The sequence below is a fragment of the Python bivittatus genome, unplaced genomic scaffold, assembly GCF_059951505.1.
Source record: "Python bivittatus isolate LINGU-HERP-01145 unplaced genomic scaffold, Pbiv_v1 ctg000240_np1212, whole genome shotgun sequence".
Taxonomy (NCBI): Eukaryota; Metazoa; Chordata; class Lepidosauria; order Squamata; family Pythonidae; genus Python; species Python bivittatus.
In genome coordinates, this window is record NW_028277051.1 from 610,683 (window position 1) to 632,719 (window position 22,037).

Genomic DNA, 22,037 nt, shown 5'->3' on the forward strand with positions numbered 1-22,037 from the left:
CCCCTTCTTGTAGAACTGTATAAACGTCAGGGCGTCCATTCTGCCTGCAGGGGAGCGTCTCCCACTAACCTTCGGTGGGGTCCCCCTCCAGTATGTGTTGCCTAATAAGCACTGTAGGGAAGCCCTGGTGGTTTTGCCTTTGGGTCCCGCGTTTTGATTCCACAATGGCATTAGTCCTACTCTTGGATGATCTCTGGCGGGAGCAGGACGGGGTTATGTATCTGTCCCTGTGCGAAATTTGGCGCTCTCTTGTACCAGGTAAAAACATTCCCCAATTAGTTGGTAACCCCGTGGCCAGCACTGGCTCTTCTTGACCGTGGTATCCTTTTGTATCAGCTCCACAGGGTGGGAGTGGGTGGCACAGTATTGCGCCGGTTCTCTTCCTTTCTGCGGGTTGGTACCAGTTGATGTCGGCCCCCGCTGTGCGGGGTTCCACAGGGTTCAGGAGCACCGCAACCAGCATCGTTGGGCACAGGCGGGGTGGCCCTCCTCCCGTCCCGCCTCCTCCACGTACCGTACCTGATCCAAGCTCCATCGGTTGCTCTGCGGCCCGCGGGTCAGGGCAAAGGAGGGGTGGTGCCAGAGCAAGATGCACGCCTTCTCTCTCTTCACCATGCCCATCCCACTGACAGTTGCAGCAACGCTTTCCATCGCTGGCACCGCTTCACCCTTTTATCCCTTCTCGTCAGCCCCGGCCCCTGCTGTCCAGCTCCTTGACCTGCCCCTTGACCTGGCTCATTCTCCTATGGAAGTGGCCCCCACCGCTGGTGGCTTTGCCCTCGTCCCAATTTTGGACCCCTCCCCACCGGGACACTTAATTCTGCACCACCTTTTCTAGCTCAGGAGAGGCAGGAACTGGGAGCTGGGGAGGAAGGCTACTCCCAAAGGCAAGCTTTGGGCCACCCTATGAATGCGGCCCGGCCTGGAGACCCTCCTGTCCAGAGAGCACGCTTGTCATTGTTGCCAAGCACCCCCTGGCTCCCCCCAAAGACGGGTCCTCTTTCTGAGGCCCCAGTGAGGTGCGCAGGGGTCATTAGGACCCACTCTCTCCCCCTTGCCCAAGGAGCAGACACAGACTCAGGCTGGTGGGCACAGGCTTTATTTGTCGAATCAGCAGGTCCGGAGGGGTCTGTGGCTGGGCTCAGGCCAGATCCTCCGATGAGCAGCCCAGCCAGTATTTGGCGATGGGGCGCGGATACCTGGGGTATACCCAGTCCACCCGCTGAGTCCGCAGGTTGAACCGGTAGTAGTGGTCTGGAGGAGAAAGGCAAATGGCGGTCAGCCTCAAGAGCTGCGGGTCAGCAGCGCCCCTTCCCCACACCCCTCCTCCCCATCTGTTTGTGGCCATCTTCCCTCCTGCTAAGTTAGGCACTGCAGGGTTTGGTGTCTGTGGGAACGCGGAAATGCCATAACCAATATAAAGATGTTGAGTGATTGCGGCCTTTGCCATTACAAACCTGGGAGCATGGATGCCCCCCCTTAAGTCCAGCCAGCACATCTGTTGCACATGCAGGTGGGAGTTATGGGACTTGTAGTTCACCACCTCTGCCATGCAGCAGCTTCGGGAAAACTGGTGATCTTCCCAAGTTCTTGTGGCAATGAATTCCATAAGTGAATTAAGGAGACTTTCAAGGGGTGGGGGCTCTTGCTCTTTTTGCCGGTAGGAGGGGCCGGAACCTCGACTCACCGTCCACAAAGAAATAGGCACTCTGGAAGGGCTGGCACGGAGAGCTGCCCAGCAGCCAGTCCTGGTCCGAGGAGTCCGAGCTGCCCCCGCCCAGCGACTCCCAGATCTGTGGCTTCCAGCGGCCCCAGCGCCCCCGGTGATGGTACTTCTTGCGGTGCCGGCGGGAGGCCTTCTGCCTGGCGAGCGTCCTGGAGGGGCTCTGGGCCAGGTAGATCCTGCCCAGCATGGCAGCGTCCAGCTGGCCGGGCAGCCCTCGCCAGTTGCGGCGGATGGAGTGCGGTCCGCTGACCTCGCCTGGCAACAGGGAGGAGGGGTGGACGGAGAGGGGCTGGTGAGGAGTGCTGCTGGCAGGAGGGAGAGCAGCCGCCGGCCCCTCCGCTCCGCTCACCTGGCTGGGGGCCTTGGAAGAGCAGCCGGAAGAACTCCTCCCAGCTGTCGCGCTGCAGCACTGTGTAGTGGCCGAAGACCAGCGAGGGGGACGTCTGCTCGCAGTCCTCGCGGCTCGGCTGGTGGGCGAAGTGGTAGGACCAGTACCGGCTCCCTGCAAACGGCACATGCCCGAGGGACGTTCAGCAGGGCCGGTGGAGCTTGCCTCGGGAGACCGGCCAGGTGCCGTTCGGGGGAGCCACCGGCTCCCGCAGTGCCTGGCGCATCCTTTCGGAAGCAGGCTGGGTGGGGTGGGGTGGGGGGTGCACCAGCCCTTCGCTCGACCCAGGGGCATCAGCCCCTTCCACCCGCCGGCGACAGGCACCTTTGAAGAAGTAGACGTGCTCGCTGGCGAAGTAGTTCTCGGCGGGCAGGGCGAGGGCGGCGTCTAGGTCGTCCGGTATGCCCTGGAAGCCGTCGGAGATATTGCGGGGAAAGCCGTCCTCCAGGACGCCGTCGTCGAAGCGCCAGTAGAGGTTCCCCTGCAGGAGGGAGGGGAGGCGAGAGGGGGTGGGGGGCTCAGCGTGCCCGATCGAGCGGCCCCGGCCCCGCGCTAAGGGCCCGGGCTCGCCATCGCCTTCCCCGCCCGAGGCAGCCACCCTGGCCCTGGCCCGGAGCGGGAGGCGGGCGCGCAGCCCAGCCCAGCCTCGGAGCGGCGGCTGGGGGACGGCGGGCAGGTGCCGAGCAGGCAGCCTCGGGCTGGGCGTCCCACCGCCCGCCTCCCCCTCTCGGGCCGGGCCAGCCCTCAGGCTGCCTCTGCCGCGGCGGCGGGGTCTCCTCCGTACCTGGAAGAGGTAGGTCTTGCCCTGGCAGTTCACGCGGGTGAAGGCGGCATCGATGGGGCCGTCGATGCCCCACACGTCCGAGATCAGCTTGGGGTAGCCCGGCCTCACGCTCTTCTCGTCCAGCTCGTACAGGTAATTCCCTGCTCCGAGACGGGCCGCGGGTGAGGCGGCGCTCGGGAGCCCGCCGGAGCCCGGTCTCTCCCGAGGGGCCGCGACGAACCGCGGGCGGCCCCCTTGCGGTCCCGGGCCAGGCGGGCCGAGCCCGGCTCTCCTGCCGCGGGGAGCGCCGGCGCCGGCGCCCCGCCCCCTTCTCAGCTGGGCGGAACCCAAGCCGAGGGGTCGCCGGCCAGCTGGCTCCTCCCCCGGCCGCCCGCCCCTCCACCCCCCCCGCCGGCAGGTTTCCGGAGCCGCGCGGGCCGTTCCGGACTCCGCAGAAGCAGCTCCCGGCGCCGATGGCGAGGCGAAAGCGCCAGCCTTGGCTCGACCGGGGCTTGCGAGACTGCCTCGCCTGTGGCTCGGGGCCAGGCCGAGCGCCTTCCGGCAACCCCCCTCTAGCCCGCGGGGGGGACAATGCAGAGGGCGTGCGCCCCCAACAGGGGCTGCCCCCTCCCTTCCAAGAGGCGCTGCTCCTCAGGGGCGCTAGAAGGAGAAGGGCCGGGCAGCGGGCGAGGCAGCGGGGAGGGGCGTTTTCGTGTGGCGGGACTGGCCTGCCCTGGCCCCTGCCCTCCAGCTCGGGTACCTCGGAAAGCAAAGATGGAGCCGTTCTTCAGGCTGGTGAAGGCATCAAAGGGCTTCCCGCTGCACAGGGTCTCCTCCTCCTCCTCCTCCTCCTCCTCCTCCTCCTCCTCTCCCCCCTCCTCCTGCCCCCCACTTGGCAGGGTTGGAGGCAGAGGCTCTGCCTGGCCCCAGGTGGGGCCCTCCGTGGGGGCCTCCGACCACGCCTCGCCGCCTTCTGTCCAGGTTTGCTCATCCTCACTGATAATATACACAGTGGACTCTGGGGTGGGGCTGGTGGGCACCGAGCCATTGCTGCTGGCCAGGTCGTAATAATCCAGGTAGTCGTCCTCTGGCTGGACGAAGACATCTCCACGTGTCACTGCAAGGGGGGCGTCCAGAAGCAGGAGGTTGGCAGCCGGAGAGGCCCTGGTGACCTCTGGCCTCAGAACCCCCCTGGGCAGTTTAATTTGAGCCCGACTGCCAGGACTGGCTCCTCAGGCCCGTTTGAAGCTGCGTGGCCCTCTGAACCAGGGCGGGCCAGAGTGCCAGTCTCACGTCCAGAGGGGGAATCCGACAACAACAAGTGCTGCCTGGAACTGGCTTTGAACAGTTTTTTAATTCGTATTGTTTTCACTCTGCTGCCGCCTGGGGCATAGAGCGCTTCCATTTTGCCCCAGCATCTCTCCCGAGCCCATTCAACCGTTGGGCACTGCCTCCTCCCCGCGTGCTCCAGCATTAATCGGGACCTGCCACGCTGGGGACAGAGCACATGGCGCAGCGGGTGCCCTTCCTGGGGGAGAAGCCAGCGATGTTCCAGGCCGCTGCTGCCGGCTGAGGAGAGAAGGGAGGTCTGACCCAAGAGATCCAAATCAGGGCTAGGTAAGGAATGGGCAGAGCAGGAATGGCAGCCAATGGCAGCCCAGCTGGCCGGGGAGGGGGCCGCTCTGCTGCCCTCCAAATCCGCCCATGGCGAAAGAGCAGAGACAAGCCAATGGGGGCATCACTGGGGTCTGGTCACCGCTGGTCCAAACTGAAAGGCCGAGTCTGGGAGCAGCATGGCAGACCTGGGACCGTGCCCAGATGGTGGCGCCGAGAAAGAGGCACTTCCCCTCCTTTCCCCAGCAACTGCTGCATTTTGCCACCCTCCTAGTGGTGGCAGAGCCATTCGGCACGGAAGGGGTGTTCTTCCGGGAAGAAATGGGGGCCAGTTCCTAAGCCTGGGCCAAGAGCAAGGAAGGGGACACTGGCGCTGCTCAGTTGGCAAGCAAGGAAAGGCATGGAGCTCCCCCCCCCCCCAGCTCTGCAGTGTGGAATCGAGTCCTTCCCCTGCCAGGGAGCCCAGTCTAGCTGCAAATCCTGGTTCCGCAGGGGCGTATCCTGACCCCTACCTTTGGATTTACAGGTGCTGGCATAGTCACTGCAGCAGCTCTGGTAGTATATGCACAGGTCGTCACACTGGCACTTCTTCTCACTGTCAAAGCCCTTGTCACAGCGGCCCTCGCAGGACTCTGGAAGGAGACCGGAGAAAGGGGGCAGTCAGCAGCGGAGTTGGTCAGCCAGGCGCTCAGTCAGCTGAGCTGTTTGGCTAGGAATGCCTTGGGCATTTTGTGGGGAGGTCTCCAAAGCCTTGGAGCCTCTGAACCCGCCTCCTGCTTCTGGGGATGGTCAAACCCGCCAGGAAGCCCACCAGCCCAAGACCCTCCTTGGCAGCATGTCCAGGCTCCGCTGAAGCTCTCTTGACGCTGATCTGAGTCCTGGGGACGAAGGGCTCTTAGCCCTGCTGGCGGTGGGACTGCCCCTGAGGGCCCTCTGCTGGAGACTCCTGGTGGGCTTCCTGGCACAGTTGGCAGGCCACCGAGAGAACAGTCTGCTGGGCAAGATGGGACAGCGGTCCCGCCCAGCAGGACGCTACTTCTGCTCCAATCCAGCTGCATTAGGAGAGATCCTCCTGGACTCCCACAAGTCTGACGTGAAGGCAAATTTCCCCACGGGCCCTGATGCTCTGCTTTGGTTCAAACCAGGCTGCCTCTGAGCACCAAGGTGCTGTTTGGCCGCTGCAGGGCAGATGGTGGACTCCAAGGAGTCACCAAATCCTGAAAAAGCCAAGCTCCCCGAGCTAAGGGCCACCCCACCCCTAGTAAAACATCCATTTAAAAACAATGGGGGAAAGGTTGTGCTGATCAAAGGCGCTGGGACGGCGTTGCTCTCCGGGTGGGACGTGCAGAGGCACCCAGCTGCTCCTTCTTGTCCTCCTGAACTCCACGGAGGCTCCTGGGTGCCCAGACAGGGCAGGGGTGGACAGAGAACGGGGTGTCTGGGTACTCACCTTCAGCAGCAAAAGACCCGCAGAGGCAGCCCAACAGCAGCGCCAGACGCAGCAGCCTCATGGCGTCCGGATGCCAGGCCCTCTGCTTCTGACTGGGCTGCAGAGCCTCCCCCGGCACCAAAGGCTTGTTTGCTCAGCCCGCCCCTCCTCTTCCAGAGGGAGCAAACACGGCCGGGGAGGTCACTGCCCCAGAGTCTCTTGCTCGCAGCCCTGCCCTGCCCTCCTCCTGGCATCTCTTGCAGTTGGGGGCCAGTCTGTCTCCAGCCCAAACCCAGCACAGCAGTAGCCCTGGCTGTGGGTTGGTTGCTATGGGGAAGCTGGGGTCTCTGCAGGCCATTCGCCGTGCCCCTCCCCGAACCTCTCTGGCCCTCACAAGAGAAGGCACAGGCAGCAGTTCCAGGGAAGACTTTGAAAGGATCATGAGTTAGAGTTGGCCGGGGGTGTTGGGGGCTGCGGTCCTAGTCTTCTGCCGGCATCAGGGGTTGGGGGTACAGAGATCAATTGCACACCCACACCCAGGAGCCCAGGAAACGTAGGGCTCCTTTCTTGGCACCGAGCATGCAGCGAGGATCGTTGGGCAGATCTCTTGACAGCGAGAGGCTCAGTGTGTCCCCAGCTTTTGTCTCAGGGGATGTGGCGGAAACGAGCTCCTCCCTGCCCAGCTGCGCTGCAGGAAGCCCAAGGCAAGGCACCGCAGGTGGCTGGCGCAGGACCCCGAGAGGGGCCCAGCAGGATCCATGTCTGTGGCGCCGTCCTGACCTGAGGCTTCCCTTGCCAAGACAGACAGGCTCCCCGCTGGGACCCTTCCTTCAGGGAAGGGCCTCGGCAGGGCTTCTCCAGGCCGGGAAAAGTCGCTTGGACGTTTGGGCCTTCGGAGGGAGTTGCAGGAGGTGGGCAGTCCTGGAGAGAAGACGGAGCAGGCGGGGGGGGCTCTCGGAAGACCCCAAAGGAGCCAGGCCTGGCGGCGGAATAATGGTCTGAGGTCACAGAAAAGTAGATTCTGACGCACGGATTGGGGGAGAAGCCTCACAAGAGCAATTGGACGGTGGAACCGCCGACCCAGAGAGGTGGAGGACTCCCTGGGCTGGAGGGGCCCAAGCAGAGGCTGGGCAGTGCCAGTCTGGGCAGCTCTACAGCAGAGGGTTGCTCCAGGTGGCCCCCAAGATCCTTTCTATCGCTATTACTGATTTTTCTATAGGCCGAAAATTAATTCAACAAAAGGTCTTACTTTGTGTAGTTGGACACCCAGGTGTATTTTCAGGAAGAGAGCTGGGGGATTCAGCTCATGGTCGGTTAGCAACATGAATTCATCGGATGCGATGTTGCACTTGCGGTTAGAAAGTATGCAGATTTTGTCTCAGACAGCTCAACGGGTTTGTGCAGGTGTTCATTTATATATGTCCCAAGGGAAATGGAGATCATTTACCCTGACCATTGCCAAAACATCGGCATCCCTGCTGGATGTCAGTTTTATCCTGGCCTGCAGAAGCACCCTCTCTTCCGGAGGAAGCCTTCTGTCTGCAGCTGCGGGACCATTGAGAAATGTGATCCACTCGTGCCAGTCTATGTCTTTAATCGTCCACTTGCTTTTCTTTTTTAAAGGTTACATTGCTTTAAATGCCAACGCATTGACTATATTGTACGATATGAGCATATGGGTAAGACTTGAGTAGTCCTCGGGGTTGAATAGCCATGCCACTTCTTCCTTTTTCTTCTTATTTTTCATGATGTTAGCCTTTGCATACATTAAAAAAGGGATGAATGGCACGGAGGGGCCCTCCGCGCACTTAAGAGGCATGCTGGCACAGTGAAGCCTGGCGCGCTCTGCCTGAAATAGTGTCCTCCGGAGGCAGAGGTGGGACCCATCACAGCTGGCCTCCGAGCAGCAGCTCCCACCCTAAAGAGATGGGCACGGATGGGGGTGTCTTCCCTGCTGGGAGCCTCAGCACTACAGTGAAAGAGTGTGCAGCGTGATTCACTTTCTGTACAGACTGCCCCCCTCTCCCCCCCTCGGCAAACAGCATGCAATGGAATTTGCCCTGGATCCTCTCCTGGATCAGACCTGCTCAGTTATTGATTAATATGAACCGGTTGCCCGTCCAGCTCCTGCCTTGAACGTGTCCCCCTCTCCCCCGTGACTCCCGTCCCCGCAGACTCTTACTCATCTCTGGGGAAGCTGAGTGAATCAGCCCGGTCTCGTGGAAGTGAAGGCCAGACTGCCCACCACGGTGGTCTGTTTTGAAAACGGGGCAAGGCTCTCTCCAACCAAATGGGTCAAATTTTAAACAATGCCTCTTCCAAAACAGACTCCAGAGAATTTTCTTTTAAAGAGGAAGCTTAGTCCTTTGAAGTGCCCTGCAAACCAGGGTGATCCTTTAAAGTGTGATTAACTCACAAGGGCTGATTTGAAGCGATAAGGTGGTGGTGGTTGCCATCATTGTTGAAGCTAGAGTGGAGGTCTACTTCATACGTTCATTTTTATGCCTTAATCGAACCTCCGTGAGATTAAATATGGCATTCCTGTATCTCAAAAGCACAGTTTAAGAGCAATATCAGAGTTGGTGTGCAGAAAAGTCTTGCCACTGACTTTAAAAGGAAGGAACACGGGGACGTCCTCAGAGCTAAACTGTTTGGGAGGTCCCAGTGAATCTCCCCTTTTGAAACCGGCCTTTCCTGTCAATACCTTCTCCTTCGGGATCGTGATTGTGGCTCAGATTCTGTCACACTCGCTGTACAGCATTCGACAGTCTCCTGATCAACTTTCCTGCATTTGCTGTGCATTGAGCTCCCTTTTGCGAGAGCAGAGAATAAGCCCACTCCACCTGTTGCAGGGCGGCCCTGCAGAGAGTTGAGCCTTTTCTCCCAGAACCAACAAACCAGTGGCTTGGTCCAAAAAAGAGGCAACTGGTCTGGCAGGACTAATTCTTGGTAAGCTCCTTGTAATCAGTGGATTTTTTGTAGAGGCTGATTTTGAATTTTGCCCAGTACCTAGAGCAGTGTTTCTTAACTTTGGTAATTTTAAGATGTGTGGACTTCAACTCCCAGAATTCCCTAGCCAGCAAGGCTGGCTGGGGAATTCTGGGAGTTGAAGTCCACACATCTTAAAGTGGGCAAGGTTGAGAAACCCTGACCTGGAGTATCTCTTGGCATTGCGTCAGGAGTGGGTGGTGACTTCCCAGCACTAGGTTTCTTCTGGTCATGGAGATTAGGATGACATCGCTCCCTCCCTGTTTGTCATCTTTCTCTCTCTCTTGGCATCTAGACAACTGGGCCCTTTCTTGGATGGGGTGGGATTCCTTCTTTTGAATCCGCTTAATATATAACCGGGGGCAGGAAGGTCATTCAGAGCAGAAGAGAAATCTGGGTCAACAAATAACATTCCTACCTAGATTGGCCTGGGTGTAATAGACATTTGAAAAACCTCTAGTAAAAAGAGTAATCCATTCTACGTGGGGTGCGGGAAACGGCACCCCCTTCTTGGCCCAGAGTGTGTGGCTACGGTAGAGGATTTTTTGCTTTAGACAGGGCACAGCCATCTCCTGGGAGGGTCTGCAGCTGTGACCTCCAAATGCCTTCGGGATGGAGTGGGCTGGACCCACAGAAACTCCTCAGCTAAGCCCTTAGGCCAGTGTTTCTCAGCCTTAGCAACTTTCAGACATGTGGACTTCAGCTCCCAGAATTCCCCAGAAATCCACACGTCTGAAAGTTGCTAAGGCTGAGAAACACTGCCTTAGGCTGCAGAGGGTTTAACCCCGGGCACTTCAGGGACCCCTCCCTGTGCTCTGCTTGGGCCCTTCTCCCAGGGTGGCCTCCTTTTCCCCAACTCTCTAGCGGAACCAAGAGCCCTGAGGGTTCCTGGAGGTCTCCCATGTAAGTACTGACAGAGGTGACCCTGCTCCGGCTTGGGGGATCAGTCAAGGTCCCTGGGTGCTGCCGCCGGCTGTGGGGAAATCAGGCTTCCCTCAAGTCGAGCTTGACGCCGGGGCACTTCAGGGGCCCAGCCCCCTCGCGGGACAGAACAAGGTTTGTAGAATCCTTGGGGTTCTCTGAGATTGGTTGTTTTCTTGCCCTGTCAGTGTTGGAGGGGGCGTTGTTTTTTTCTACCAGCTACCAGGAAAAAGAAAACCCCCCTCCCACACTGGCAGGGCAAGCTACTGTATATAGACAGGGAGGAAACCCCACTCCCTTCTAGCACTGAAGGTGGTACCTGGCTGGGTAACGAAACGTCTGCAAGAAAACAGCCAAGCTCAGAGGGCACCCAGGACTCCCCAGTTCAACCCTGAGCCACGGAAATTCTCTTCTATTGGAACAAGGTTTATATCACTTCTGTCAAGCTTGTCCTTTTCTGTTGTGATCCCAGCCTCCTTGGTGGCATAGTTTATTTATTAAGTTGCTTATTAACCCAATTTTCATGGCCACCCATCTATCCAGTGAAATTCTGGGCGGCAAACATAATAACATCCGTTAATAACCAAAACAAACCCGAAGCTGAGGCCCTTCTAAAAATCTCAATTCCCTCCCCGCGCCCCCTTCACCCATGCCAGCGCTCCGTCGGTGAACAGCCTGCCCCCAATGCCTAGGGGAAGAGCCTGGTCTTACTCAACGGCGTCTGCATCTCCAGGGGGAGGCTGTTCCCCGGGGCAGGCGCCATGACGGAGGGGCCCACCAGACCTTCACCAAGGGTGAGCGTGCCCAGAGTGCTGGATCCGGGCCTCCTGCTGTGCAATCCTAGGCATGGGTCCACCCAGGTCCTGGTTACCTTCGGACCGACCGCTCCAGGTGGAACCTGCCTGGCTGGGGTGTGGGTGGAGGTCCACCAGGAGGTGCGGGTAGCTTTCCCAGTTGCAGCCCCCCGCCCCGGTCCACCCTGTTCCTCCTCTCCCTTCCCCCCGCATGGGGGCCCAACCTGTGCACATTAGGCTGCACGGCGCCCTCCGCGGGGCCCCTGGAGGGAGAGCTCCCCTTCCGATGGGGAGGCAGGCGCCGCGGCGGCTTCCATCAGCTTTGCCGCCCTTCAGCCGCAGAAAACCTACGAGCAAGCGCATCGACGAAGGAGTGAAACTGAAAGGCGAACTCAGGCTGCCGCCAGACCCGCCGCGCTGGCGCTCCCGTCTGCGAAGCGCTCCGGCGGCTGCCGCGCTTTCCCCGATGGGGAAGGGTCAGAGGGCGCGCGGGAGGGGCGGGGGGCGTCGCGCCCCGCTGGCCTGTGGAATTCACCCACGAGGGGAGAGGCGCCGCTGCCCGACCTGGCGGGCGCATTAGAAGGGGCTTGATGGCGAACGGCGGAGGGCCCCGCTGGCTCCCTTCCGCGCCAGATGCTGGTGCCGGCGGCCCGACGGGCGCGTCTGCGCGCGCTCCATCCGAGCCGGAGGGCTGCGCGCCCATCGCCCGTGCAGGGCTGGGGCGGGACTGCAGCGCGCTCTCGCTTGCGGGCACGCGCCGGGGCGGGCCGTGGGTGACGTCATGGGAGGGACGCGCGGCGGCGGCGGCGGCGGGATGGCTCGGCGGGCAGCGCTGGACCGGCGGGCATCCTCGGCGTCCCGAGGCGCAGGCAGGCAGAGCCCGGCGGCCGGGGCCCGGCTGCGCTCCCTGCGTCCCCGCCCCGCCACGCCCGGCCGGACCCGGCTGTAGGAGCCCCGCCGCGCCCCATGGTGCTCAGCCTGCTCGTGTCGGCCTACGAGCTGTGCCGCCTGGCCATGCCCAACCCGGAGGGCCCGGCGGGCGGCGCGGGGTGGTGGGTGGAGCGGCTGGGCGTCGGCGGCCCCGAGGTCGCGCCCGGGCTGGGCTCGGACATCCAGGCCGCCCTGGAGCGGGCCCTGCCCGACCTGCACCAGGCCGTCTCGGCCGCCAAGCAAGCGGCCGGCCCCGACGACCTGCAGGCCAGGCTGGCCGAGATCCTGGCGCTGGTGGAGGAGGCCTGGCAGATGCCGGCCGTCGGTCGCGAGGTGGCCAAGGGGCTGTGCGACGCCCTGCGCCTGGAGGGCGGGCTGGACCTGCTGCTGGCCCTGGTGCAGGGTGCCGAGCCGGGGACCCGGAGCCGGGCGGCGCAGCTGCTGGAGCAGGTCCTGGTGGCCGAGAACAGGTGAGCGCGCGGCGCGTCCTCGGGCCCTGCGGGCGGGGCCCTGGGCGCCCTCGGCGCGCCCCAGCGGGGAGCTGCGCCTGGAGAAGCCCGCTCCGCTCCGCTCCGCTCCGCTCGCGCCGCAGGGCCTTGCGGGGGGCGGCTGAACAGCGCCCGGCCCCTTCCAGGAGCGGAGCCGCGGCCGCGCGGGACGCCGAGGCTCCTCTGGCGGAGATCCGGCCAGTTCCGGGCGCACCGAGCCTCCAGTTCACCCGGGGCCGCTGACGGGATGGGGGCCCACAGCCAGAATCGGCTGCTGGTCGCTGAAGCCCCTCCAGCCCCCTTGGAAGAAGGCTGGTGGCCTGAAAGGAGGCCGTGGGGCTTTCGGCTGGATTGCAGCTGGGTGGGGGGGGGTGTTGTTCGTTCTGCGGGGCATGCCTGAAAAGAGGGCCTCTCTGCAAGCGACTGCCTTCTGCGTATTTCCCAGACCACGCAGAGTAACTGGGCTTTTCTTCTCTGCCTTAAAAGGGGAGACATGATGAAGTCGCTCTTTTCCCCACCAACCTGATCTCTGTAGGGTACAAAAAGCCGCTGGCTCTCTCTGCACAAGTCTTGGCGGCCAGCCTGGCCTTTTCTGCCAGCAAGTGATGCTTCTGCATCTCTGTGTCCAGGGAGCCGGAGCCCACCCTGGCCTGAGATTGCCTCGCCTAAGAAGGGAGGCAGAGCAGTGACTCATCCAGAGAGACAGCAGGGTGCCTACTGGATTTCCCTGCATCCTCCCAGCCCTCTCGGGGGCGGGGGGGGGGGGGACCAGTCAGTGGGAAGAGGAGGCTGGGCCTGGGTTGGCTCAAGGTAACTTTTAGGCAGCACTAAGTGGAAGATGCAGAGCAATTTTCTCCATTACTCCGATTTCATTGGTCACGTGGGCTGCGGATTCTGCCTGTCATGGTCCTGGCATCTGGGCAGCTGGCTGAGCCAGAGAGGGGAAACGTATTTGGGGACCGATTTTGTGCAAATATCGATAGTGGTTGCACACGTGCTTGTGGGAAAGCCCATCAGTCCCTCCTGCTCCCCGCCCCCCAGAGGCCTGCCGGGTCCTTCTGCTCAGCTGCGTGTCCTGCCTGGGGGCGGCCAGGCTGGCAGGTGGCGTGGATCGTCCTGGTCCTTGGGTGGCTGTGCTGCGTCCAGGTTGCTGCTTGCTGGTCTTTCAGCTTGTGTACTGTGCCAAACGGTTGCCTGGGTGGATTTTTGTGCTGCTGACCTGCTTTTAATCGATTGCCTGGAGAACTGAGGTGTTGCAAAGTACAGGGAAGGAAGGTACCACACAAACTGGGGCCACCCCTCTTCCTCACTGCACCCCTTTTTGATGCTTTATTCTCTCATGCGGAGGGGGCATTAGCGTGAGGGGAGCCGGACGGACGGGAGCTTTTTCCCGTGGGTGCCACGGGAGCCAGCCGAGCACGCGCCCTCTGGCTGCAGGGCAGTTTCCAGCAGGGCGGACTGCTCCTTCGGGGGCAGCCGGGGGCTTTGCTTGCCCCTGAGCTGGTGCTTTTGTCTCAGAGACCACTCTGAGGGCCCTCTCTGGGTGGACTTAATTGGGGAAATGGGTTAGGCCCGTTAGCCTGGCCAGGAAATGACCAGCGCCCCTCTGAGAAGGCTGAGCGGGGAGCCAGTACTCTGGGACAAGAGCAGGCACACCTTTGGCTCCAGGGGTCCCCTGGCTGCGGTTGCGGCTGCTCACCCCCCCCCCCCCACTGGAGAAGGCTGATCCTCAGAGCAAATGCCTCCGCGAGTCTCTCCCGGGGAGCCTGGAAGGAAAGTGACCCGATCTGCAGTCTCCCCTTGAGATTTTGGCTGCCTCGGGCCCCCTCCCTACTCAGGCATAAGGGAGAAGGGCCGTGCCAGCCAGCAGGCTGCTAAGTGGGTGGCCCTGTGCCATCCGTCCTCCCAGAAAGGGCGCTGAGTGCTTAGGGACAGTCCCCCGCCTTCTGATTTCTGCTGGGAGCAAAGAGCGGAAGCTTTTGTAGGGGAGGAGGTCCTGCAACGGCAGCCATAAATGTGGGGAGGGGCCGCAGGCAAATTTCTGGGTGAGATGTGCTGCTTTTTTTTTTCTGATAGTTTTTTTTCCCCAAAATAAAATCTGGTTTTATTGTGATGCTCGGGGACTGCCTGACTATGCTGATGTCTGGGAATGAAACCTACTCAGAGCCTCTGTAGTATCTAGAAGTAGAAACGGGAGGAGGGCTGTGTCGGCCGCCTCCCCTTGGAGCCGAGTCCCCAGAAGTTGAGCTCAGGTGAGGGGAGACCTCAGGAAGTTGGATGGGGGGGCAGGCCTGGTGGCTGGCTGGCTGGCTGGCACGACACCCGAGGAGGCAACCGTCAGCGGAGGAGAGACAGGGGACTGGCAGTCCGTGCCTTCCCTAAAGGCTGCAGACCGTGATCCTGAGGAGGATTTCGGAGCAGATCGTGATGAGTGTGATCCAGAAGCCCCTTGGAAGACGTCTGGCAATTACAAGAAGGCAGTGCGAATCCAAACAAGCCGTGCCTTATTGCTTGGTCAGATACCTTCCTTAATAGGTTGTGGGAATGCTGCATAAAGCCCACAGAGGTGGTGGCAAATGAATACCCCTAAAATATAAATAAGCAGTTTCTCTCGACTTCGAGAAAGCATTTGACAGAATCGCCCGATGTGGTGATTAGCAAGCTAGCTAATAACCGTGGATTAGAGTGGCCCCAGGTGGACATGTAGCTGGCTTGAAAATTGGACATCTGTGCATCTTCATCAAGTTGGAGAGGCCCCCGGCCGCAAGTGCTGGCTGGGGAATTCTGGGAGTTGAAGTCCACACATCTGAAATTTGCCCGGGTTGAGAAACACAGGGGTAGATGAAAGGGTTGGAGGCAGTGTGGATGAAGCTTGCAAGTAAGACAAGATCAGGTGGGACAGCGGAGAAGATAGAAATAGATTCGAAGTCATCGCGATAGGTTGGAGACAGGTTCTCTGCTTAAGAAACAAGCATCGGGTGCGTGGCACGGGACGGGGCTCGTTAGGTGCCAGGCAGCTCCACCCAGAGCACTGTGGCCAGTTCTGGGCATAGCTTAGCTTGGAAGAGAGAACCCCTTGAACCCCCTGTGGGCTGCGATGGAGAGGAAGACGCAGGCTGCCCTAGAGAACAAGCCCAGGGCAGATGGGTTAGCATGGCGGGGGGGCGGTCAGTTGACCATTGCAAGCATTGTCTCAAAATGAGTGTTTGGAAACGGAGCCAAAGGCCTGGGAAGGGGCGGACGTGAGGCCTCCAGGCGGAGCTCTCCGGGCTGCGTGAGCCCCAGCTGGATGCGGTCGGTCTACCCGGGCCTTCAGCGGCTTCCCTGGGGTCTCAGCTTTGGTGCCGCTGCTAACCTGCCCTCTGCTCGCCTGGCAGGAGCCGCGTGGCTCGGATCGGACTGGGGGTGATCCTGAACCTGGCCAAGGAGCGGGAGAGCCCACCTCTGGCTCGGAGCACCTCGGGCATCTTGGAGCACATGTTCAAGCACTCGGAGGAGACCTGCTTCCAATTGATCTCCAACGGGGGCCTGGACGCCATCCTCTACTGGTGCCGCTGGAATGACCCGGTGGTGCTACGCCATTGTGCCACGGCCCTGGCCAACTGCGCCATATACGGCGGGCAGGCCAACCAGCGGCTGATGGTGGAGAAGAAGGCTGCCGAGTGGCTCTTCCCGCTGGCCTTCTCCAAGGAGGATGACCTTGTCCAGTTTCAGGCCTGCCTGGCCATCGCGGTGCTGGCCACCAATAAGGAGATCGAGAAGGAGGTGGACAGCTCGGGCACGCTGGCCCTGGTGGAGCCCTTCATTGCCACCCTCGACCCGGGCCGCTTTGCCCACACCTTGCTGGGCAGCAGCGACAACAGCCAGGGACGGACAGCGGATGACCTGCAGTGCCTGGTGCCTCTTCTGGACAGCTCCCGCCTGGAGGCGCAGTGCATCGCGGCCTTCTACCTCTGTGTGGAGGCCGCCATAAAAGCGAGGCAGAAGAAGACAAAGGTGTGCAGGGCGGGCGGGGGTGGCAGGGTTAGCGCCTCCCATCCGGGGCTGGGGGCAGGAGAAGCCTTCCTGCCGGCCAGGGTGGCACTGCCCCCTTAGGCTGTGCAGGGCCAGGACACAGGTTGAAAGGCCCGATGCCGCAAGAGACAACCCGGCCTCTCAGTCTGGGGCAGAGGAGCCCCTGCTGTGCCGAGAGAGTGGATTGACCTCGGCCCTCTTCCTCCCCCGTCCCCAGCTCCAAAACCCTGGGAGGTGCCCCTGAGTTTCTGGCTCGGAGACGGGAGGCAAAGGGACGCGTCTGGCTTAGCCCAGCCTCAGGACTCTCACCTTAGCAGGGTCTGTCCCAGAGCAGTCCGACTGCAGCCAATTTCTTGTCTTCCCCAATGTGGCGCCCGTCCGTTGTGCCACAGCTGCAGCTGCCATAGTTCCCGCTTGCTTGCGATGGCACGGCTGGCCCTCCAGGACAGAACCCAACCCACCGGGGTGGGCGCCACTTGGGCCACTGCCACGTGCTTTCCTGCAAGGGGTGACCGGGTGCTGCATTGTGTCGCCCAGATTTTTGCGGAGATCGGGGCCATCCAGAGCCTCAAGCGGATCGTCTGCTACTCGGCCAACGGCACCACCTCCACACTCGCCAAGAGAGCGCTTTGCACCATGGGGGAGGATGTGCCCCGGCGGCTCCTGCCGACCGTGCCCAACTGGAAGCCCCTCGAGGTGCAGAAGTGGCTGCAGCAGATCGGCTTTGCGAAGTACTGCCCTCGCTTCCTGGTAGGGGTCCGGGGGGCAGCAGGGCAGCGGGCGGGAAGCCACACCCAAGCGGTGGGGCAAACTCCGAGGACAGGCGGGCGGGGGCTGGGCGCGAGGGCCGTTGGCCAACCACCCCGCGGTGGGCTTCCTGCTCCGGCTGTCATCATCTGGAGGAGGTGACGGGGCCCGGCTGCTCATGGAGCTCTGGGCTGGCGGTGCGGGATACGCAAGTATTGAGACTTTACAGGGGTCTCGTCTTGTTTTTTTGCCTTCGTAACTGATTGTAATAATTGTCCTTTGGTTTCTTTGCCACCTGGACTAGTTACACGGGTGGCCGTAGAGACTTATTGATTAAATAAAGAAGTACGCCGGTGAATAGAAGCGCCGGGCAGCGCAGTCCACAGAATAAAACGACTTTGGACGTCTTGCCTCTGCAGGAGCACCAGGTGGACGGAGACCTGCTGTTAAGGCTGACGGAGGAGGATTTGCTGGCAGACCTGGGCGTGAGCTCCAGCATCACCCGCAAGCGGTGAGAAGGCAGGCTGGGGGCTGCTGGAGGTGGGGGGGCGGAGCACCTGCCCCCCTCCAGTACCTTGGATTTGGATAAATATCCAGGCGTTTAAATCAACGGCACCTATTTCTCGTCCTGGTCCCGCTTCCTTTTGGAGGGCACCTCTTGCCCAGAAGCTCGGCTTAGCTGAAATAAAGGGGAAAGTGCAGCTCTTGGCAACCCTCTGGGCCACAGGAGCTGCAGGCCGCGCAGGAGCTGCACGTGTCTGATGAGAAGCGCAGCCTCCACCTTGCATCGGGCGCATTAAGGGGACCAGCGAGGGAGGTGGCGGTTTCCCAGCTGCCCTGTCCCCGAGTGGCCGGAGGGGAGCTGGCCAGGCCTCAGCCGTAGCGTTCCTGGTTGGGCTTCTCTCGCCTCGGCTGCTGGGAGGCTCCCCCAGCCCTCCCCACCCATCCAGGCAGGGTTGGCTCCAGGGCGGCTGCTCCCGCCTGCTGCCCGTCCATACCGGTGGGCGCCACAGGAAGAATGGCGATGACCTTGGAGGAGCCACCCAAAGCCATTCAGGCCACAAGGGGGGAGCAGAAGCAGGGCTTTGGCCCAGGGAGGCGGGAAGCGTTAGAGAAAGACTCGGACTGGCTCTCCCCGACTCCCTGGGGGAGAAGAGGGAGGGAAGGAAGTCACAGGAAGACTCGCAGGGTTCTCTCCCTGTAGCCTCTCTCGGTGAAGCCGGTTTCCCGATCTGGTCTGCCTCATAGGGCCGGCACCCTTCTCCTGCTCCCACGTAGCCTCGATGAGGCTGACTGGACGCGCCTGCCTGCCCGCCCGCCCCTTGGATCATCCTGGTCCTGCAGGAGCAGAACTGGGCGGATGGCCCCTCCCCACCGGCCTGCTCTCCTCTGACCCTCCCGCTGCTCCCCCAGATTCTTTCGGGAGCTGACAGAACTCAAGACCTACGCCAACTACTCGACCTGTGACCGCAGCAACCTTTCGGACTGGCTGGGCAGCATCGACCCCAAATTCCGCCAGTACACCTATAACCTGGTGACCCGCGGCATCGACCGGAACTTCCTCCACCGCGTCACGGAGCAGCAGCTGGAGGAGGACTGCCGGATCGGCGTGGGCTTCCACCGCGTCCGCATCCTCTCTGCTGCGCGGGGTAAGCGGGGGGAGGCTGCCGTTGGAAGCACCCAAGCTCGGCTTCTGGACTGCAGCTGCAATTACCCATGACTTGGGAATTGCACCCAAGGCTCACCCGGTGGGCCCAAATTCAGGGGGGCTGGCTCGGCCCCTCCCAAGACGTGCACCACTCCAAAGGGTGTTGGGGGGGCAGCCAGCAGCAGCAGAGCAGGGCACGTTGCTCCCCCAACTTCTGGGCCCGGCTGGCTGCTGAGCAGGCCTCTTCCTTTGCCTCCGAGGGGCAGAAGCCCCTATGCCTCTTCCCTGATCCTGGAGTTGGAAGGTGCCTGGGAGCGAGTCCGGCCTGTTGCCCAGAGGAGGAGCCCAGTTCGGACCTCCCACCTCCCAGCGGAGTAATTCGCAGAATATGCTTGACTCGGTTCCTGGGGTGCCCGTGATCTGTCGAACACAAATTTCAGCCGAACGCACCTAATCCTGCTCGGCACTCGTGTGCACGCAGCCGCTGGCTGTCTGGCTGACTCACCGGCAGCCTTTCTGGGCGGGGAGGGGCCCCAAAGGAGCCCAATCCAGCTCTTTGTGCCGCTCTCCTTGCTCCTCCCAGAGATGCTCCACTCTCCCTTGCCGTGCAGCAGCGGGAAACCCACCTCGGAGGGGACGGACGTTTTCATCAGCTACCGGCGGCGCACAGGATCCCAGCTGGCCAGGTGCGTGGGGGCTGCCTGGGGTGGCACCCTACGCCTGCGTGCAGTGCCTCCTGAGAGAGGAGGTCAGCCCCCCCCACCCGCAAGTGTCTCCGGAGGGCAGGGCGAGGCGCTCCCAAGAGGAGCCTCCCTTGCTAGGGCGCGGTTGCACCAGATGCCGGGCACTCAGGCGGCCCTCGGTCGCTTTTTCTTCCGGAAGCATGTGTCCCTTATGAGAATAAGCACAAAGGCAGTCCCCGCCCCCCCGCCAGCCTGTGAAGGGAAAAGGCAATCCCCACAGCCCTCTGCGTGCTTTAAGTCAGCCGTCTTTACCACAACCATAGCTAAAAGCAAGCACGGGCATGTCCATCGAGGGTCCAGAACGTGGGATTGGAACTGCCACGGGAAGAGCAGAGCAAAGGCTGCCCCTAAAATGCCCCCCGCTGTTCCCTCCGGCAGCCTCCTCAAGGTCCACCTCCAGCTCCACGGATTCAGCGTCTTCCTCGATGTGGAGAAACTGGAGGCCGGGAAGTTCGAGGACAAGCTGACCCAGAGCGTGATGAGTGCCCGGAATTTTGTGCTGGTCCTCTCCTTCCAGGCCCTGGATCGCTGCATGGGGGACGTGGCGTGCAAAGACTGGGTCCACAAGGTGAGGGGGAGCGGGAAGCAGCCGGGGGGGCAGGAGAGGGCTGGCACAGTGGCCCCCACAGGGGGAGCGGGGGTCCCGGCTGCTGCCCGGGGAAGGGGGGCGTCCAGGAACTGGCTCAAGAACGCTGCTCTTGCAGGAAATAGCCACTGCCCTGAGCTGCAGGAAAAATGTCATCCCGGTGACCGACCACTTTGAATGGCCTGACCCGGAGGTGCTTCCCGAGGACATGAGAGCCATCCTGAAATTCAACGGGATCAAGTGAGTGGGGGACTGGGGGGGCAAGGCCTTCCACGCCCCACGCTGCAGAACTGGGCACTGAATGGCCATCCTCCGGGTCTGCCCAATGCTTTGAAGAGCCCCCAGAGCTGGGATCACGTATTTATCTATCTAAACAATTCATATGGCCGCCCAGCTCACTCATGGTGACTCCGGGCAGCTTACAGGAATGAAAGTCCCCACTCCACACACCCCCAAACTCTCAGCCACGAAGAGAAGCGTAAGCCTCGGCAGGTCGTGCAACCGCGTTGCCAGGTTTGCACCTGGTTGAGCGGCTTGGAGGCTGAGGCCTCAACGGCCGGGCTGGGTTCCTGCCCCGGGCCTCACCCCGCCTGCGCTTGTTTCCTGTCCCCCCCCAGGTGGTCCCACGAGTACCAGGAGGCCACCATCGAGAAGCTCATCCGCTTCCTGCAGGGGCGCTCCTCCCAGGACTCCTCCGCCGGTTCAGACAACAGCCTGGAATGCGGACCTCCGCTGGGGCAGAGCTAGGACCGGAAGGGGGGTGGCCTGCCTCCTCCTGCCCCTCCCCACCGGGCGGCCTTGGGATCTGCCTTGGCACCGCTACCTCTCCCTCCTGTGCCCTCCAGCAGATGCCAAGGCCCCCCCCCCGTCCCCTCGCTCTCCTTCGGCTGCTGCTGGGCTTCCAAGTGATCCTTCCGGGGCAGAAGGCAATTCTGCTTCTCTCGGGGATTCAGCCGTTAACGCCTGGATTTCCCTACAGGGCAGGCCACAGGGCTTAGGGGCAGGGATGGAGGATCTGGGCCACCCAAAGGGCTGCAGCGAGCAGGGGCCTTGTGAATGGGGGGGGCCTCCTCCAGGGATCAACTCGAACGGCAGCAAAGGAGGGCCTTGCCAGCAGGTTCCTGGGTCCACCCGCTGCAGCCCAGCCCTCCTCCCCGGCCAGCCGCTGCCCCACCTCCGGTTGCAAGGGCTCTACTCTCCAGCTCCCCGCAGCTGCCTTTTCCTGCACCAGCCAGAATATCCAGCAAGAGGTTAGGCACCCCTGCCTGGCGCGCCCCATGTGCTCGGCTCTCGTTGCTCTGGGGAGATGGGCATCACTGCTGCCCCTCCTCTGGAAGCAGTCTGGGAGGTGGCTCTGCCGCTTGCAGAGGCAGCCACATGTCCCTTTGCTTGAGTCGTTCCGAGGGGGTCTCTGTGCTGTGGCCCTGCAGTCTCTGTGGCACAGCCAGCCGTCCTCGGAGCGACGGACGGAAGGGACTGAAGCCTGAGAGCATTGCGCCACCCAGTGACGCCGCGGCCCGTGCCTTCTGCCTCTCTGCCCCCCGCTTGTTCTCTCAGTTCCCACCAGTCGTGGGGAGACAGGCCCTCTGGATGATGTGCCTCACAGCCAGGGAAGCCTCTGACAGTAAATGCCAGGCAAGGTTGGCATAGGGACTTGTGTTCAAGAAGGGGATCCCTTGCATAGGATGGCAGGATGCCGACGGGAGCCCTGCTCTGCTCTCTCTTCCTCATGCAGTGAAAACAAAATAAAGGCTTTTATAAAACTTACAAATGGGGATTGTTGTGATGGCCTGTCTTCTCGTTTTCCAGTCTCAATCTCTGGGGCACGGGGTGGGGGGCAATTCTAGAACTACCGGAAGCCACCAAGCCTGGTGGCCTCTCTACCCCCTCCCACCCCGTGGGCAGCGGGGCAGGGGGGAGGCAGAAATGTCTTTTGCTCTGCTCCGTGGTGCCACGGAGGAGGCGGCACACACCAGCAGCGAAGTCCCACTAAGCCCCCTCGCCCAGCGCAGTGCAGCAAACCCCGAGGCCGTGGTGGTGGAAGGTCAGGGCCCAACGCTGCGGCGGGCAACCGCGAGGAGGGATCCTCCCACAGGGATAATCGGAAGACGAAACATCGAAGTGCCTTCCCACAAACCTATGGCGCACCTGCGCTTTGAAGCTTAGGAGCTGCCCTGAAAGGGGGAGCCCCAGTGACCGGGGGAAAGGCCCGCTGCAGCTCCCCTCCAACGCAATGCCACACTGAACACTCAAGCAGC

General features: G+C 61.7%; 2 protein-coding genes across 2 annotated transcripts; one reads left to right on the plus strand and one right to left on the minus strand.

Annotated features, from left to right (window-relative positions):
- Positions 1 to 1,083: 1,083 nt before the first annotated feature.
- Positions 1,084 to 6,064, minus strand: VTN (vitronectin). The gene is made up of 8 exons (XM_088138664.1): positions 5,942 to 6,064; positions 5,004 to 5,123; positions 3,638 to 3,994; positions 2,899 to 3,038; positions 2,439 to 2,595; positions 2,076 to 2,228; positions 1,688 to 1,981; positions 1,084 to 1,254 (listed from the first exon to the last, which is right to left on the minus strand). The coding sequence occupies exons 1-8, from the start codon at positions 6,000 to 6,002 to the stop codon at positions 1,142 to 1,144; spliced, it is 1,395 nt and encodes a 464-aa protein (XP_087994790.1). The 5' UTR covers positions 6,003 to 6,064; the 3' UTR covers positions 1,084 to 1,141.
- Positions 6,065 to 11,393: 5,329 nt separating this feature from the next.
- On the plus strand, positions 11,394 to 20,660 carry SARM1 (sterile alpha and TIR motif containing 1). Its single transcript, XM_088138665.1, has 9 exons — positions 11,394 to 12,023; positions 15,419 to 16,037; positions 16,593 to 16,805; positions 17,222 to 17,313; positions 18,216 to 18,451; positions 19,034 to 19,136; positions 19,572 to 19,761; positions 19,898 to 20,019; positions 20,397 to 20,660. The coding sequence occupies exons 1-9, from the start codon at positions 11,590 to 11,592 to the stop codon at positions 20,524 to 20,526; spliced, it is 2,139 nt and encodes a 712-aa protein (XP_087994791.1). The 5' UTR covers positions 11,394 to 11,589; the 3' UTR covers positions 20,527 to 20,660.
- Positions 20,661 to 22,037: the final 1,377 nt, after the last annotated feature.

Bases quoted from the DNA above. Each gene is read 5' to 3' on its own strand.
- VTN (XM_088138664.1), bottom strand. From the start codon at position 6,002: ATGAGGCTGCTGCGTCTGGCGCTGCTGTTGGGCTGCCTCTGCGGGTCT. The intron at 3,039-3,637 runs GTACCCGAGCTG...GTCTCGGAGCAG, and splicing joins CTCCATCTTTGCTTTCCGAG to GGAATTACCTGTACGAGCTG. The intron at 1,255-1,687 runs GTGAGTCGAGGT...TTTCTCCTCCAG, and splicing joins TGCCTATTTCTTTGTGGACG to ACCACTACTACCGGTTCAAC.
- SARM1 (XM_088138665.1), top strand. From the start codon at position 11,590: ATGGTGCTCAGCCTGCTCGTGTCGGCCTACGAGCTGTGCCGCCTGGCC. The intron at 19,137-19,571 runs GTGCGTGGGGGC...TCCCTCCGGCAG, and splicing joins ACAGGATCCCAGCTGGCCAG to CCTCCTCAAGGTCCACCTCC. The intron at 20,020-20,396 runs GTGAGTGGGGGA...GTCCCCCCCCAG, and splicing joins CTGAAATTCAACGGGATCAA to GTGGTCCCACGAGTACCAGG.